The 18758-nt window shown below is 29.3% G+C and overlaps 2 protein-coding genes across 10 annotated transcripts in view; one reads left to right on the top strand and one right to left on the bottom strand.

Annotated features, from left to right (window-relative positions):
* Nucleotides 1–325: 325 nt before the first annotated feature.
* On the top strand, nucleotides 326–2496 carry Pex2 (peroxisomal biogenesis factor 2). Of its 3 annotated transcripts, none has more exons than XM_015319442.2 (3): nucleotides 326–901; nucleotides 1011–1069; nucleotides 1493–2496. In XM_015319442.2, exon 3 carries the CDS (start codon nucleotides 1513–1515, stop codon nucleotides 2398–2400), a length of 888 nt encoding a protein of 295 aa, XP_015174928.1. In that variant the 5' UTR covers nucleotides 326–901; nucleotides 1011–1069; nucleotides 1493–1512; the 3' UTR covers nucleotides 2401–2496. The 3 variants fall into 3 exon arrangements, with proteins under 3 accessions (XP_015174928.1, XP_089028790.1, XP_089028789.1); XM_089172664.1 differs by having other exon boundaries at nucleotides 326–933; XM_089172663.1 differs by lacking the exon at nucleotides 1011–1069 and having other exon boundaries at nucleotides 326–966.
* Nucleotides 2497–2504: 8 nt separating this feature from the next.
* Nucleotides 2505–18758, bottom strand: part of BicC (protein bicaudal C) — a 61895-nt gene continuing 45641 nt past the window's right edge. For 6 of the 7 annotated variants that reach the window (XM_015319493.2, XM_015319492.2, XM_015319494.2 and 3 more), the window contains 10 exons: nucleotides 15015–15094; nucleotides 11295–11510; nucleotides 10264–10503; nucleotides 9764–9982; nucleotides 9359–9659; nucleotides 8823–9197; nucleotides 8406–8749; nucleotides 8049–8283; nucleotides 7745–7864; nucleotides 2505–7469 (listed from right to left, as the gene is read on the bottom strand). In XM_015319493.2, coding sequence (XP_015174979.1) covers nucleotides 7363–7469; nucleotides 7745–7864; nucleotides 8049–8283; nucleotides 8406–8749; nucleotides 8823–9197; nucleotides 9359–9659; nucleotides 9764–9982; nucleotides 10264–10503; nucleotides 11295–11510; nucleotides 15015–15094 — 2237 coding nt within the window. In that variant the 3' untranslated portion in view covers nucleotides 2505–7362. The remainder of the gene's footprint in view (nucleotides 7470–7744; nucleotides 7865–8048; nucleotides 8284–8405; nucleotides 8750–8822; nucleotides 9198–9358; nucleotides 9660–9763; nucleotides 9983–10263; nucleotides 10504–11294; nucleotides 11511–15014; nucleotides 15095–18758) is intronic. The other variant, XM_015319497.2, reaches the window with a different exon arrangement.

The following is an 18758-nucleotide window of genomic DNA, read 5'->3' as shown; positions in this document are numbered from 1 at the left end:
AGATTTGAGGTTAAGCTGTCAAAGGAGAGAAGATAAACGTAGGAGGATTATTCGCACGAGGAGCCGTCGTGGTAGATCAATGTTACGCGTGTTACGTGAACGTTTCCACGCGTGGAAACTGACTTCGTGGAAAATTATCTCTCTCTCTTTCTCTCTCTTTTCTCTCTGACGCAAAACACACGCACGCACATGCACGCACGCACACGCACACTTATATACACATGACAGTCTCGCTCACTCTTTCAGTCTCTAACTCTGACGCTTTGAGATTACGTAATTTCCATCATCGTCATACACGCTACACTCACCTCCTCCTTCTCCTCCTCCTCTTCCTCCTCCTACTTCTCAACCACCTCCGCCGCCACCTCCTCCTCTTCCTCCACCACCTCCTACTCCTACTCCTACTCCTACTCCTCTTCTTCCTCGTACTTCTCCTTCTACTCCCTGTATTCTGGATTTGGCTGCGACGACTACGTTTACGTTGACGGCTAAAGCTTCGGAGGCTTCGCCGACGGCGATGATGGCGGTGTCTTCGTCCTTTTCACTTGGACGATGACAGGCCCACCTCCGAACGTTCCTAACGTTCTGCCGCACCGTTAAAACGTCAAACTTTATCACGAAAACATGATATCTTTCAACCGAGCACGCTGGAAGGGACGGGTGAGAGAGAGGATAAGAGACCACCACCGCTCTCTTCTTTGCCACCGAGACTCGATGACGTCATCTCTAGCGGCCCAAGATGGTGGCCCCGCGACGGCGCGGCCACCTTTCTCTCTCCACCTGTCTCTCTCACCCATTCTATCTCTCTCTTTCTATCTACTTCTCTCCCTCCTCTCTCTCTCTATCCTTCTCCCACTATTTCTTTTATTTTTTGCGTTTCATAATGATACCAATGTTCAAGGTGTTTAATAATCCTTAATTATTATTCAATGAGTATGCTTTGTGAATAAATGTTTGCTACTAAAGGTAATTTTACTTTATATAATTTCATTCTTCCGTTTAAACGTTAGGAAAGAGGAAACAAGAAAACAGTTGGTCGTGTCAAGAAACTTGGATCAAAATTAAACAGGTTTTATTATTTGTTCTTGTTTTTATTTACGTGATTATATATTAAAGTAACAATTCTAAACAGTTTTATTACAATTTTTATCGGAAAAATAATATCTGCATTTAATGTGTTGTTTACATTTATTTGTTCTTTTCCCACTATAATTTCCTAACCTAAAATGCATCACTTTGAATCTATTACTTTGTTTGTTTATACTTTCTTTTTCCTTATGTTGCTAATATGATTCCAAATGGTAATAACATTGAATGTATCAGTTGTAATGTTTGTTGTCATTGAACGTGACCTTCTTGTGGTTTTCTTTTTTGTTATGGATATTAAGTGATAAGTTAAGTGCATTAAATGTTTGAAGAAGAGGAAAGTAATATTCTATATTTTATATACAATATGAAAGTATACAATTGTAAAATATTGATTATTTTGTAGCTTTGAAGGAATAAAACAAGATGTCATCCATTTCTTACGTACCCAGAATAAATCAGCTGGATGCAACTCTCCTGGATAGCGAGATTGATAAAGTTTTTCAGAATCAGATAAAAGAAATCTTTAAATTTTGTCCACCTGGTAAAGTCGACAAGTGGCTACCAGAGATTAAAGCTCTTCTTAAAATTCTCATTTGGAGTTTTTCCTTGGGATGCAAGAGTTCTACGTTTGGACAACAAATGCTTGATCTTCATTACAACAACTTTAATAAGAAAAAATCTATATTATTCCTAGCTTTAAAACTACTTCCAGAGTATTTTAAAGGTAGAGTAATAGACAACGGTATGATATCAAGTTCAAATAGACTGCGTAGACTTAAAATTTATACGTCATGGATAGCAACTGTTGTACACTTCCTCGAATTTATAAATTTGGTCAGTTTTTTACACCGTGGAACACAACCTCTATTGATAGAAAGATTATTAAATATTTCAAGTGTTTCTACCAATCCAAATAGACCAAGGAGCATTGGCTACTCTTATATGACTAGAGAACTTCTTTGGCACGGTTTAATGGAATTGTTTACATTAGGAATTCCTATGATAAACTATCATTATTTAAAACAAAGGATAAGATGGCTTTGGACTAATAGGAAGCAAGACAGTATTAAAAGATCATTTCCAATAATGAATGAATCTACTATCTGTGCTTACTGTAAGGAGAAACCTATTTTGCCGACTCACGCTGGTTGTGAACATATTTTCTGTTATTATTGTTTGCAAGCAAATTTTACTGCAATGAAGATGTTACTCTGTCCAGAATGCAATACCGAATTACATGACTGTGTTATGAAAAATTATGTTGCCAATCTTGGTCCTACCGCTACGGTAGAGAACAATAATTTATTGTGATTCTTTCCAAAATGAGTGTTCATTTAATTTTATTATGGAGATATGATCTTTGCATATTTTTTAATGGTATAAATACTCTTACAAAAAGGTTTACAATGCATATCTATGTATATATATATTTTTTTTTTTATTAAAAAATAGCAATACAAAATCTTCTTTTATTTTATTTTCAATACAACATTTCGACTTCGAGCATCGATTAGCGTTTTCGTCCGAAACAAACAATAATAATAATAGATCAATATGATATACTCGTTGCTTATCAAAATATTAGATTATCATATAAAAATATCATGCTACACTATTATAAAACGCTTTCCTCTTCTTCGTACGCATTATTAATTATTATTATCATTATCATCATCATCATAATCATCATCATCATCTTCATTATCATCATCATCATCATCATCATTATAATTATAATTATAATTATTCTTCTTCTTATTATTATTAATATTACACAACATTATATCGATTGAATAAATTCGCTCGACTAATAGTGGACCTTGATCAGATGGGCGGATACATTATACCTTCGAAAAGAATATTTTATGAAGAAGTAGAATAACATTTCGAGAAAAGTACTATTTGTGTAAGCTCAATTTTTTTCTATCGCCTTTTTATAATTATGGTATTTATGTATTTATTAATATATATATATATAGAGATATCAACGAATCGATTGATCGAAGCTGTTGTCAAGTTGGAATGTGCATTGTATAATACAAATAAACATCGTTACGCATTTTTCGCAACGAAAAAAGCGTCGATCGTGATCACGAACAAATACGTATGTAAATATGTTAAGTATGGTATGTACTACGCGCGAATGCACCACCGAAGCATCGCAAAGTTGTTCATTTGAATAGTTCATAACCATTCGAAACTTCCCGGCACTCCGATTGAAAACTTCGATTGGACATTTTTTCAAAAAATCATCGCTCGAACATATTTCGACTGCAAGTTTTTCCATTAAATATTATTATTACGTAGGAACAACGAGTATGTGTGTACGTATGTAGGGATGTGTACGTATGCGTGTGTTTGTGTGTGTGTAAATTATATATATATATATATATGTATGTACATACATATATGAATGTGCGAGCGCACATGTGTATTATATGTGTTATATGCTTGAATAAGTGATTTTTCAATTTCGAGACATTTAAAGTTAAATTTTTGAACAGGGGAAGTTCGCGTGTAAAGAAATCCGGTCTTAATACGTGAGAACCAACTTATCACATTGAGTACGGCGTTCTGTTTGAAACCTGCAAATTTTTAAACGCGCCAAAATAATTTATTGCAATATACAATAGAATAGCTTTTTTAAATTCGCATTTATAAATTCCTAAATATTACTATGTATATATATATTCATTGATTTCTTCTTTAGTCCCAATTTAATACAATTTAACGAAATTATTTTTAACTCGTCGAGTCGTTGAATACGCATGTATAAAAAAAAAAACAACAAAACGAGATATCTTATATAACCAGTCTCAACGCTCGTTTTACTATTTACAAGAATTCTCGTAATTCATATGCAATGTTAAATTAATAACTACACTTCAGGTCAATATAATTCACTAATCAATTGCATTTTCATTATCGACAAAAGAATAAACTTAGGAAGTGCGCGTTTCATTGCAATAACAAACACACGAAGGAAACAGACACTAATGTACGGTCTTATTTTCTTTTATATATATATACATATATATACATATACATATATATATATATATATATATATATATATATATATATATATATATATATATCACACGTGGGAACACATAATATATAACAAATATTTCTTATAACAAAGATGATAATTATATGGATGTATATATGTATATATATATATACATATATAAATATATAAATATATATATGTATATACATACATACATCCTAAACTATAATTGGGATAATTATGTTTAATTTTTTGTCTTCTTTTCCAATTAATTAACTGATCGTTTGTTATTTTTTTATTCTATTCTAACTCTAATATCGAAAATTTGACTTTTCTTTTTTAAAGCATTTTCAATATTTTTCCCACTCCTCTTGGCGTTTCTTCTTCATTCTCAAATTTTTTTTTTCTTTCTTTTCTTTATCACATATTAATCAACTATCGATCATATACCCCGAGCAAATGCGATCACAGCATGCAAAGACAAGAATAATTTACGTTTTAAAAGAACTTTACAAAAAGAGATAAGAGTCAAGAAGTTTCGCAAAGGCGGCGGCGCATGCGCGATCGCGAAAAAAAACAAAACAAAAAAAAAGGGAAAAAACGATGATGCCTCCCGCCGAGTTCTCTTTTCGAGATTTTTCACGTTTTCAATTAACGTAAGCTTAATTATTTTCCGAAATTATATTGATTTTTTATTCTTTATTTTATTTTTTTTTTATTTTTTCAATTCTTCTTTAAAATTACGACAATATTCAATCGATTATGTAAATAATATCGATTTAATCCAATCGTGTTCTTTTCTCTAAGATAAAAAAGAGAGATAAAAGAATAAATCACGATCGGATCTTATTAGCTGAAATAGAAAGGTAATAGATAATAGATAATATATAATATATAATATAGATATAAATATAATGAAATAGTTAAAGAGGAACTATTATTAATTAAGAAGACTTGTGCAAAAAATGAAGATTATTATTGCGATCCTTTAATCCTTTTTCAGCCAATAAAACTCCGATCGAAAAAAAATATATATCCTCTCTTGATATTTTTATACGATAGAGATCGACGTGAAAGAAAATAAATAACAAAAGAAAAGAGAAGGAAAGATCATTCGAAAAAGATATGATCTTTCTACTCGAACTGCAAATCCAGCGTGTCTTTCGCGAGCGAGCGAATATAATAAATACTTTGTTACGTTGTAAAACTCGAAATACCATTTGTCGTGCTCCATCTCGACGATCGCGAAAAAGAATTATTATTATTATTATTATTTTATTATTGAAGATCTTCCTTCCAACGATCGAGAGAAGTTTTGAGAGGGGGAAAAAAAAGAAACAAAAAAAAAAAGAAAAAATACATTTAAAAATTACAACTCGTTCGATCGTGCTAATTAATGGGATAGTAAGGGGGGTGGTTGTTGTTGGCATTATTATTTGGCTCGTTAAAAAAAAAAAAGAAAAGAAGGGAATAAAGAAAAGATTGGAAGAATCTATAATGTAAGAAGATAAAAGATAACGAATTCAAATATCGATGATCGTCGGGAAGGAGTGCGGAAGTTACGCGTTTATTTCGAGCTTAGTCTGAATTAAATATTATATTTTTTTTTTCTTTTTTTTTCTTTTTTTTTTCTTTTTTTTTTATGTTAACCTTTGCTTTAACGAAAGGCCGCTGGACGCGACACAAGTAAGAAAAAAAAATATTTATAATATACGTAAAGAGAGAAAAAAAAAGAAACAAAAAAAATTATATATAATACATATACATATACATATACATATATATATATATATATATAAAAAGAAATATATAATCTAATATGTCTCTCCTGCCCACACATCATACGTAAAACAAGAAAAAAAAAAAATAGTTTCGAAGCCACGCAAATTTTTTTGTTCTAATTTTTAGATTGACCCGTTGACGTTTCCGGACTTCATAATAATTATTTTATCTTCCTATTAAACTTGTACATATACATGTACACACATATATATTATATATATATATATATATATATATATATATAATATATTATAATATAATATAATTTAAATTTGTTGTTTTTCCGGTATTCCTTTTTATCCTTCCTTTCTTTCTCCCTTCTTTCCTTCCTATCTATTTTATCATGATATTATTAATCCGTTCACCATTACGAAAATACCTTCCACCTTATATATATATATATATATATATATATATATCATACGCATGACTCTACACATGCACACATTATCATACATACGTACACACATAAAACATGCACACGCATTCTATTCTCGATCACACGACACAATGTGTTCGTCGAATCGAACGATACTTGCGATCGTGGAAAGTTATCGTTCGATTCGAAGTAAACCGCTTATTAATTATTATAATAACAAAAAAAAAAAAAAAGAAAAAATATAGTATATGAAACAAAAGAAATATTATATAACGAACTATATCTGATCTACCTAATCTTACAATTAAAGAGGCACCGTCGAGGCGGCGCGTGCTTCCGAGAAAATGGCGAGAAAAGAAAAAAAAGAAAAAAAAAAAAAGAGAAATTAAAAGGCAAAAGATAGATGGGAGAAGGGTGTGGGAAATTGTTTTTTTTTGAGGGGGGGGGGTTTGAGGGATTCATTTTTAGGCCAAAATATTTTTCTCGGGCACGCAACAAAAATAATAAATCATCATCAGCCTATTCTCCCGGTACCTTTAGACGAAATACGATATTAACGATTAACACATGCAAAATGATTTGAATCTTATTTTTTTTTTCTTTTCATATCTCGTTGTCAAGTTCGTTGAGTCCGATTGACGATATTATTATTGTTATTATTACTTATGTTTTTTTGTTTTTTACTTTTTTTTTACTTTTCGTTTCGTTTTCATCTTTTCAAAACTCCCATTTTCCTCTTTTTTTTTTTTATTCAAGCTTTCGGTCAGAGCATTTGTTTCTCCACCGAGTCGGATAGATTCGTCCTTGAAATTGTATATCACTTAATACGAACGCATGGAAGATCTCCGACCGATTAGATCCTCCGTCGTTGTATTTCGAATAATGGCGAATCATGTCCGCATGGAAATAGTTTTTCCTTTTAATCTTATTTCTCACTTTTTAATAATGAGCAATTTGAAATTTTTCCTATGTGCATTAAATTACCCTGTCTCAAAATTCCGGGTCGTTTTCTCGACGCATACGATATTTAACATTTACGTATGACGTCCGCGTTACATGTTATTTCTTTAGTGTATACTTCTCTTGTATTTTTCCTCCATTACCATTTGGTATCGAGCGACGTGGATGCCGTTGAGGATGCGGTTACCTTTCTTTCCGCCCCTGGTGCCGCGCTACCATTAAACGGATTACTTCGTTTTTTCATTTCTGAAAGGAGAATTCATATTTTTTTATTATATCTCTCTTACACGAAATATTTTTCTTTATTGTGGTTAACCTTCCGTAAAGCCATCCATCCGACCACAATGCAATCAGATTTCAATTTATCGACACTAATTTGGATCTCAACTAGCAATATAATCATTTTTCTCATAAATATAAATAATAAAGCATTTACAGAGGGTTAAAAGTTTCACATTTATGACTAAATAAAATAAACTTGTAAGAAATGAATGAATTGTGGGACAATGTTTTTTACGTACCAGAAATCAATAGCATTATTTTACGTCTCGCACCCCAAGCAGTTATTCCGATCTCGTTAAGATCCTTTTCAGTCAATGATGAAAACGTAGCCATGTCCACTTCGTGCGACGTGAACAGGCCTAATTTGAAAAAAAAAAAAAAGAAAAAAATCGTCGAAAAATCGTTCCATCAAAAGCCCCAAAGCATACATGATTTATTTAGAATAATTAGATGCATGCCATGCGATTAAAGGGTGCGCATATTACATTGCACCGTGTATAAGAAGCAATTTATTATAATGAAAATAATCAAAAATTTACTTACGATTATATTTTTCAAGGCCAACGCTTGTTAACATACTAGCAATATCGGTAAATCTTTGAGATGTGATATTTTTCAAATGGGAAGATGGCGTGTGTTCCATGTAATTCGAAGAAGAACCGATTGGACCAATCGTCGTATCTTTACTACTCGAGTAAAGACCAAAGTCCATACCTGTGTTTAATACAGGTGTCATTGATTCATCCCATAAGTTGAATGGATCGGACGAAGACAAATCCTGATATTCCAAATGAAATTTAACATAAATTACATCATAGAAAAAATAATCAAGAAACTTATAAATAATATTATTTTAATAATAAATGAATAATATTAGTCATTTAAGTTGAAATAAATTACCTTATTCAAATCACCCGGAGGAATACTTTGACTAAGACCATAACCGGACCAAGTCGAAGTTGGTACTCTGTATTCCGAAGAAGTGTTAGATTTATTTTGTACAGCTAACGCGGCCATGATTTTTTTCTGTTCGTAATCGGCGGGTGTAAGGTTCTGTTGGGCAGCCATTTCCAACGATTTCTTCTCACAACCTGGTGCTCGCCGATCGGACACCGAAAGATCCGATAACACACTCGACAAGTCTAAATTAGGATTGGTCACTGTTGGGTTAACCGGTGATAAATTTCGAGGGCTGATAGCTGGACTAGACAAAGAACTTGAAACGCTGCTCAATGAGGAATAAGCTGCAAATGACAAATAATTTTATAATCAATCGTTTCGTTTAGAAATGAATAAGAAAAAAGAAATGAAACCAACCACTGCCTTCCTTGCTATCCGAAAGACTATTGGTAATTCCATGTATTCCACCGTGCAAACCTGTCGACAAGGTAGGATGAATTTGTCCAATGTCGTTCAAGATATGATTGGACAGTCCATGGGTATGAGCCATCATGTTACTGTGCATCATGTGCTGCGTCGTTAACAGGTGATTTAAGTGTCCATAAGAATATGGATGATGAATTGGTAACGATGAAAACATGGACGGAATCGGTGGTATGTTCCAATGTGACGAAAGACCCATTGGATTGGGCGAATGTGACATCGGAGATACGCAGCATGGTAAATTTTGTGTGTTTACAGTTAACATGCTTGATAAACTCTCTGGTATACCACAAGTGATAGTATTCGTACCTGTTAATTACAAATAATTACAATGAACAAAATAAAATAATAATAATAATAATTAAAAAGATCTAATATTTATCTATGCCATACATCTGTACGCTTTTCTAAAAAGTATATTACTTCGCTATTGTGAAACGTGTTTTGAACAATGTTGCAATTACGCTTACCGTTACCATTCGTGGCGTTTCCTTGAAAAATATTGCCAGCATTTGGAATGTGATAAGTGGGCGGTATATCAGCGATTACTCTTGGCTCCTCCAATCCAAGTAGTTGCTTTCTGGCTTCGTAAATGTTGCTGGCATTTCTTTCTATTCCCTTGATAATCACGGAAAATGTACTTTGCTTTGGTTTGTGCCTCACGTTTATGAAAACGTCGAGGGATTGCATCAATTGTGAAATAGTTTCTGTATCGATTGACGACATATAATCCTTTGGGACGTCGAACATTAGAACTAATGGAAGAGATCCCTGAAAAGAATACGTGCGATTGAATGATAATTATTTGACATAAAATTGATTTAAAAAAAAAAAAAAAAAACAAACGTATAATTTGTAAATTGAATTCTACTTACGACTAATTGTTGTCTTGCTAAATAAACGTTGTTAATACTACCGATGATCGTAACGTTGCTCTTTTTCAAACTAGGGATATTCGGGTCACTAGCATCGGGAAACATAATTTGTGTCGACGTACGGTGCATTATTATTTTAAGATTGTTACTTGATTTTCCAAGAACAATGTTATGATGATGCGGCGATATCTCCATCGACATTTGTACTTGAATTTGACTCTGAATAGTTATCATACAAAAAGAATAAAAATTATAATAATATATAATATATATATAATTAATATATATTATATATATAATTTTTTAATATATATACAATATATAAGAATAAAAATGATAATAATATATAATATATAAAATTAGAATAAAAATAAATAAATAAAGAAAGAAATGAAAAAAGGAAAAAAAAGAAAAAATAAAGATGAAAACTAGAATATAGAAATGGATAGGAATTAACGATAGATGTTGAAATAATAACGTGTAAAATAACAATTACTCACAGCTAAGTTTTCGCACATAAAGTTAATCAGGAGTACGGTCGCCTCCTTCACTTGCGAAACTTCCCATTCGCAACCCTTTACGAGAACCAACGTGGCGTGCAATTTCGGTCTGGTACGTAGCATCACCTGAACGTTATATTTCTCTTGAAGCCTAACTACGTAAGGTGAGGTGGCATCCGGTGTACGCTGAGATGATCCCATTATTGGTAATTCGAAAGAAAATATCAATGGCGTAAGTCTCTGCAATCATGAATATAACAATGTGACAACAACCATTTTTCCAATTTAGATCTCAAGGTTTTTTTTCTTTTTCTTTTTTTTTTTTGTTTTCAAATTACTATTATCTTCTTACTCTTCGCGATTACAAGTTAGTGGAATCTTGTTGTAAAAAAAAAAAAAAAAATAAGAACTTATCCTTACGAAATACACACCGAGTTTAAAAAAAAACGAAAGGGTACGCTTGGAAAATGAGTTTTTTTTGTTCTTTTTTACGATTTTTTTCTTCCACTCACTGCAATTTCGCGTTCTTACGAAATACTTGGATTTAATTTCTTGTGACGAGAAGAAATACATCTTTTTTTTAATTTTAATTAAAAAATTTAAATTTAATTTAATTTAATTTTTGTTACTTTAACCACTTGCTCTACGATTTAACTTCACGGTTGCGGTACAGTGCGCTACAATATTGCATTTGTCGAAACAATATCACTGAGTTTACTATTATTTTCCATTTTACAATATTGCTTGATATGATGAAAATAATATTAATCTATTTACCATGTGATCATCACGCCTATCGACGTGGTGTACACGTCGTTCGTAGTTTTGAAACAAAAAATCATTTCGACGTGTGTGACACGTCTTTGTAGGGCAAGTGGTTAAACAAAAAAACCGATTTTTCTTTGCATATTTTGATAATCTGTAGCTTTAAAAATAATATACTAAAATTTCAAGTATTTTTTCAATTTCAACATTAATTCTTTCAACTTGAACATTAATTGTAAGTGTAAAATATTAAAATTCATGCTTACCCTAACTCGTGCACGGGCTTTTTCAATGCCTTCGATTTCTCCAGCAATAGAAACTTGATTGCTCTTCTCTTGATGATTACTGCGGTTACTATCTGGGAAATGAATGTGGCATCCAGTTTCCTCCATCACTCGTTTAATCGTCAGTCCACCCTTTCCGATAATGTGTGAATGGTCGGTATAACTGACATCCATTTTCATGGTCACTATATTGTTTTGCTGAAAATAGAATACACACACATTTGATTTTCTCTCTCTCTCTCTCTCTCTCGTTCACATTTCACTTTATTTTACATCTCTTTTTTTTTATTCTTCTTCGAAAGAAATCAAAAGAGGGGGGGGGGGGCGGTGGAAGAACAAAAAGAAAATGGTTGAAGGAATGAATGAAAGAAATAATGAAAGTGAAGAAGTAAAAGTCGACATTTCACACGAGTTAAACATAAATGCGAATAAAAGGATAATGAAAAACAAGAAAAAAAAAACAAAAATGTGTATGGAATGATAGATAATACACCTCGAAGATAGAAAAATAATTTAGTTATGGTTTTTTTTCGAGAAACGAATAACTAGGAAATGAATTGTACACCTCTCTAAACGGCATATTGACTTTTTTATGCATTTAAACTAATGCGCATATGTAAACGTTTATGTCACGCGTATGTACATGGAGACATTTCAAAGATAAAAGAAAGCTAACTCGACGACTTTAACGTCGTAGATCAACGTAGATCATCGTAGATCGTCGTAGATCACTGAGTCACGCGATCACGCTAGTAGTATCCTGTCAGTAATTGCATTTGAACTTGAATTATCTTTCTGTTTTTCCTAACTGATACATATTAATTTTAATTGATTAAAAAAGAAAGAAAGAAAGAGTAAAAAATAGAAAAAAATAAATAATAAATAATAAGAGGATAATTGAAAATACTAATTGCTAATTTTTTCATTTTTTTTTTGTCAATTTAATATTTTATTCAATAAAATAATTTTGTTGTTTCATTAAATCTATTTGTAGAAACTTTCAAGAATAAATTAAAGTAATAATATTAATATAATTCAAGTAAAAATATTAAATATAATTTAAGTAATAATATTATTATATATATTATTACTTAATATTAATATAATAATAAAATATAATATGAAATAATATTATATATTAATATTATTATATTATTAATATTACTATATATATATAATAATAAAATAAATAAAAATAATATATAATAATTATTATATAATTATTAATAAAATAGTTATATATATATATAATATTAATATAATATAAATAAAAATATTAAATATAATTCAAGTATAATTGCATCATTTATAAAAATTTAATTTTAATAAACTAAAGTTTAGTTTCAAAACATTTAATTTCAAATTGATCGGTATACGAATACTTTTTGCACCTACTGTTAAGTCGCGATTAAGTCACATAAGCTAATCGATGTTCATTTGTTTATGTGTTAGTTGATAAAAACAAATTGACGAAACATTGTTATTTATAGCATTAAACGTGTCAACAAAAAAGTATTCCACGTGAATCACAACTTGACAAATATGCCTATGCGAAATAATGATCATTATTACTATATATATATATATATACTGAATCGACTTTTATATTATACGTATAACGGAATATAATGATCGATACACCTTTAGGTGAAATAACTATGTCAACGAATATCAGATATTAACGAGTTATCAAATACACGAAACTTTAAATGATTTCTCTTGCTTTTTTTTTCTTTTGAATCGATTCATTCTAATTAGTTATGTATATTTATATTTATTTATTTTCTTATTATTTTTTCGTTTTTTTTTTAAGAAAATAAACGAGAATAACATGTTCTTATTACCGGCAATAATTGTCAACGATAAGCAAATATAATTAAAATAAATGACTAGCTTTTATATAATCTATCGCAATCTTAAAGAGTTTAAATGCATGAAAACAGTTTTTTTGTTGTTGTTGTTGTTGTTAATAATTCTTATTAGTTATACACAACATATGTACATGTGTGTAAGGGAATTATTATTAAATATAAAAAAAGAAAAGAAAATGTTCATCGTTTGGTCCAATCGTTAATTGTAAGATGACGATACGCTTTCTGGATTGAGAGAATTGCATTGTAGAAATTGCAAACATCAACTCTCGCATATAATCAGCAACTATTTCTTTTTTTTATTTTTTAATCTCAATTTATGCATAAAAATATACAACAAAATGTGTCTTATTCTTCCTTCCTTATTTACTTCCGTCTAAATGCAATTCTCTTTTCATCCATTCATCGAATAATGCATGAGAACTTGATTTTAATTTAAAAAAAAAAAAAAAATAAAACTTAACCCATGGAAGTGAAACGTGATAGAAGAAAAGGAAACCATGGTACGATCTTGTAAAAAAATTCGAAGGTGAAAACAATTTATTTTTACTCTTACAATTAGCCAATTGTCTCTCTCTCTCTATCTCTCTTTCTTTCATTAATTCTTTCTACGAGTTAACAATACGTTCTATGGAAGAAAACATTAAGTAGTAATAAAGTATATTTAAATGATCATTAAATGTCCATATAATTAAAATTATAATGATGCGTTTTTAACGAGTACCTAACAACTATTGATAATACAGTACGAAACTAAATGAAAATAAAGCAAGCAGGTAACTTTTGCTAATTCGAATGAAACTAATTGGGTGCATCGAATTGTGCTTAGAATTCAGTAATTATAAATAATTTAGAAATGAGATAAACAAATGAAAGAAAAAAATATATAATAATATATTAATATTAATTATATTTATTAATATATATTATATTTTATTATATAATTATAATATAATATAATTAATATTATATAATATAATAATATTATTATATAATTAATATATAATATAATCATTTAATAAATAATTTAATTAGTTATATTATATATATTAGATATAGATATATATATTAGATATAGATTATAGATATAGATATATAGATTATAGATATATAGATATATATTATATATAATATCTATTATAATTAATTAATTATATAATTATTATAATAGTTTATTATAGTTTATTTATTTTTCAGGTATACCCCTTTAGGGTGTTTACCCTGAAGGCCCCCCCCCTACATGTTCGTTCCCCTTGACAGTATACTTAAATATAATTATTATAATATAATATTATTAATTTTAAATATTATATTAATATTATATATAATATAATTATATAATATTAATTATATATTAATTATATATTAAAATATATATTATATAATATTATATATTATAAATAAATATATAATATATATATGTGTGTGTGCGTGTGTGTAATTTGAACGTGTTTAAAAGGTATAAACTTTAATGAGAATGATAATAAACAAATTAAATATAATTGATCGTATTATTATAAAAAGATAAGAAGAATTTGTATATAAAATATTGGGATCACATTCGAAGAAAACCTAAGCTCATACAACATGTTGAATATCGTTGTATACATTCTTTTAAATATTATTATTATTATTCAAAGAAAAGTCAAAGCTCGAAAGTCGTTTGAAATTGATCGACTGATCGATCGATTTTTGCTAATCTTCTACTTTTTTTTAGATAGGGCATTAAACAAAAAATTTTCCATTATTATTATTATTATTATTATTATTATTACAAATTCTTCTTTTTTTCTTGTTTTGCAACAAGTTTAATGCATAAATTATTACTCACCCTCGTGTCTAATATCTCCATTATTTTTTCCTTAGCTGTTCGTACGTCATCTGCACGACCTGCGACCTTTATGTGCGGATCTGCAAGAAGAAAAAAAAATTTATATATATATATTGGAGAATGAAAGATAGGTTACATAAAATGATTTGAACAAATATTTTGAAAATATTTGATTTATCCAAAATATTGCTCAATAATGATAGATATATATCTTAACCATATATAAGATGAACAAAATAAGAAAGATTGATGATCGCTTTATGGCATTTAAAAGATATATAAAAATCCAAGGTAAAACAGTTTGGAAATAATGCGGATGTTTCCGTTTGGATTGAAAAAAATAAAACATAAAAGAATATTAAATGAAGAGAGAAGGAAGCTGATGCTACTACTTTGGCATTAGTATTCCCTTCTCGGCACTTTATATGGGCGTTCGATCGCGAAACGCGTTCTAAAAACATGCTGACGTGTCATTGGAGAAGCACAATGACTGCCACTCGTTTACCATCACTGATTTCATCCTAATATATATATATATATCTATATGTATTCATTGATATTCGGGAGACATCCAATAACACAAAGTTATCTTCCGTGATCCTTCTTTGAAAATATTATCAGTTGAACAACTACCCATATAAAAATCCTTCGATTCTCTTTATTTGGAAAATTTATTTTTTATTCGACACACGTGAGATGGATAAATCTTTTGTATGTTTTTTTTCTTTATTGTTATTTTTTTTTTTTTTTTATCGAGGAAGGAAATAGACAATTGCATTCAATCGAATAATTTGATTTAATTAATCAAACAAATTAATTATTCAAATTAAATTTATCAAGCGAATATTTCAACGAAGTGACAATTCCAATTTAACTAGAAATGATGATCTAAACGTATATTTGCAAATAAACACGTGTATACACTAAATGACAATAGTATTATCATATATTGCATGATATAATATTAGCAAATGAAATGAGATGTTGTATTATCGGTAAACAATAATTAACAAATCAGAGATAGAAACTTCTGTTAACGATGATTAATCTAAATTAAATAACACCGATTTTGATCAATTCAAACGAGAAAAAAATTTTTATTATAAATAAAAAAGAAAAGAAAAAAAAGATCGTATCGATTTACGATCGACGACCGCCCGCGGAGACAATAAAATGCAAAAGTTGTATTCACTTGTAAGATGTTTATATGCATCGATTATGATACCCAACACTTGGGCTTAAATGTCTCTTTTTCGTTCTATCATGCGAGTTTCTCTTCATACGTAACACCTTGTTTGATGTCTCTCCGATTAGAAAATTATCATAAAAATAATACAAGATAATATTATTAATAATAATAATAGTAATAGTAGCAGTAATAATAAAGTACAATAATAATGAATCATCAAAATAAAAATGATGACATTAACAAATGAAAAGAAAAGAAAAGAAATTAAAGTTATTATTATTATTATTATTATTATATATATTATATTATAAATATAATTTATATTAAATTATAAAAATATTATATTATATTATATTATAAATACTATATTATATTATATATTATATAATAATAATATAATTATATAATATAATATAATATATAATTATTATACTACATTATATAGTTATATATATATATATATATATATATATATATATATATATATATATATATATATAGTTTATTATTATTATTATTATTATTATTAATTGGCATTATAGGAACTGGAAAGTTTATTGCCGCAAAAGAAATTAAAGTTGTTAACCAATAATTGTAACAAAAATTGTAAAAATAAAACGATTTGAATATTTTTTTCTTCTACTGGGATTGACAAAAAAATAAAAAAATAAGAAGAAAAAAAATATACACGTGCAGAAGAATGATGTATAAAACCGGTGTCTAGCTACGGTGTACTATTTCGCGAACGTCGAGAGCATGGTAAACGGAATTTTTCGAGAAGGTCGGTGCCTCTCGCGATCCTCGCTAAGAATAGTTGGGTGTATGCACTGACACACACCGCAAAGAAGATAGAAACGAGAAAGAGAGAGAGAGATAAAGAGAGACATTGCTAAGAGCAAGGAAAGTTTGCTGCTTGCTAAACGTTGAAACGTTGACCTAAAAATAACTTCTGACCGAATATGCAAACGACCTTCGGTTATCGTGATCACACTATAAAACGATCTTGATCTAACCGCTGGATCACATTTCTTCTTCTCTCAGCAATGACACAGAAAATATTAAACGAATTGTAACACGCATGATTCGATTTCGCGATTACATGAGAACACGGTCAAAGGTCAAAACCCTGTTTTTTTTTCTTTTTGCTTTTTTTATTTTTTACTCCGACTTTATAATTGAGGACAATTTTGAGCTGATGCAATAAGAAAAAAAAAATAAAATGAAATATATAAAACCATATGTATATAGAAAAAAAGATCGATAAGATTGAACGAGTTTTATTTTTGATAATTAACGCGATATTTTTTTTTTCAAGTAGTATCGGAAAGACCATTTCTTTTTATCTTCTACTTTATTTTTTTGTCTTTAATCCTTTATATACAAGCCATTGAAAATTGAAGCATAGCAACACACACGTGCGTTTTTATATCTCTAACAAGAAAAATTTGATATCGGTGTCAATGTGATGATGATGCTGTTGCTCATTTGTAATGTATGAATCTTGTCTATCTTTGACAAAAAAAAAATAGAAATAGAAATAGAAATTAAAATTAAAATATTTCAAAGTAACGCAGAAAAAAAAAACAATGAAAAAAGAATTTCTAATTGCAACGCGTGTTTCCTGTATATCCTTGAACCACCAAGCTCAATGAACTTATCTATCTACTAATTAAACAAAGTTCTAATTATGTTCTAATCGTCATCTACACCTTTCTCCTTTCTCTTCTCCATTGGAACTTTCCAGAATCAGATAAGACCAGATATCAATCGATTCGACGTGCCCTATCGAGATTATCGATCTGGAAACTTAATGATTATTTTTATTTCTCTTGGAAAGAAGAAAACGAAGAATTGACTACTTGAATATACATACATACATACACACATACATACATACACACATACATACATACACACATACATACATATATACATGCATGCATGCATGCATATATACATACATAAATCGAATTATCGAATGTATTATTGATGCCATTTCATCGAACGAACGAGATAAGCCGAACACCCCGTGACATTTTCAAACGAGAAGCCTGTTCATTTTTTTGCATGACTTATCTGTCTTTCGTAACACGCATTCGTTGTATGTTAAAAAAAAAAAAAAAATAAAAAAAAAAAAAAATACAATTACATATACGTAAGCCTAATTAAAAAAATAAAGACAAAAAAAAACAACAACAACAACAACAACAAGAAAAAAACATACAAACGAATAGAAGATAAAATAAAATGCAATTTAGCAGATGTCTCAGCAAAATTCGACAGGTATAATAAACGAATCGATTTTTATATGTGTAAAACTTATGTACACACAAGTTTTAAGGGGAAAGAAAAGAAAAAAGAAAAACAAAAACTTCGATCGAGCTATAGCTTGTTTCATAATTAATACCGTTCGGTTCGATATGCAATGACGATAATTGCAACTAAATTATCACGAAAGAGACTCACGTATGTACGTATAAGTATTATTATACATTTGTATTTATTTTGAAGTGAAAACTTCTTTAGAATCAGGGTGATTTGAAAATCGTGAAACG

This window comes from Polistes dominula, unplaced genomic scaffold, assembly GCF_049000335.1.
Source record: "Polistes dominula isolate Pdom_NZ unplaced genomic scaffold, Pdom_raw_medaka contig_23, whole genome shotgun sequence".
Taxonomy (NCBI): Eukaryota; Metazoa; Arthropoda; class Insecta; order Hymenoptera; family Vespidae; genus Polistes; species Polistes dominula.
This window is presented reverse-complemented; position numbering and strand designations above follow the sequence as displayed.

What these genes read in the sequence shown, in the direction of transcription:
- Pex2 (XM_015319442.2), top strand. Translation starts at nt 1,513, where the DNA reads ATGTCATCCATTTCTTACGTACCCAGAATAAATCAGCTGGATGCAACT.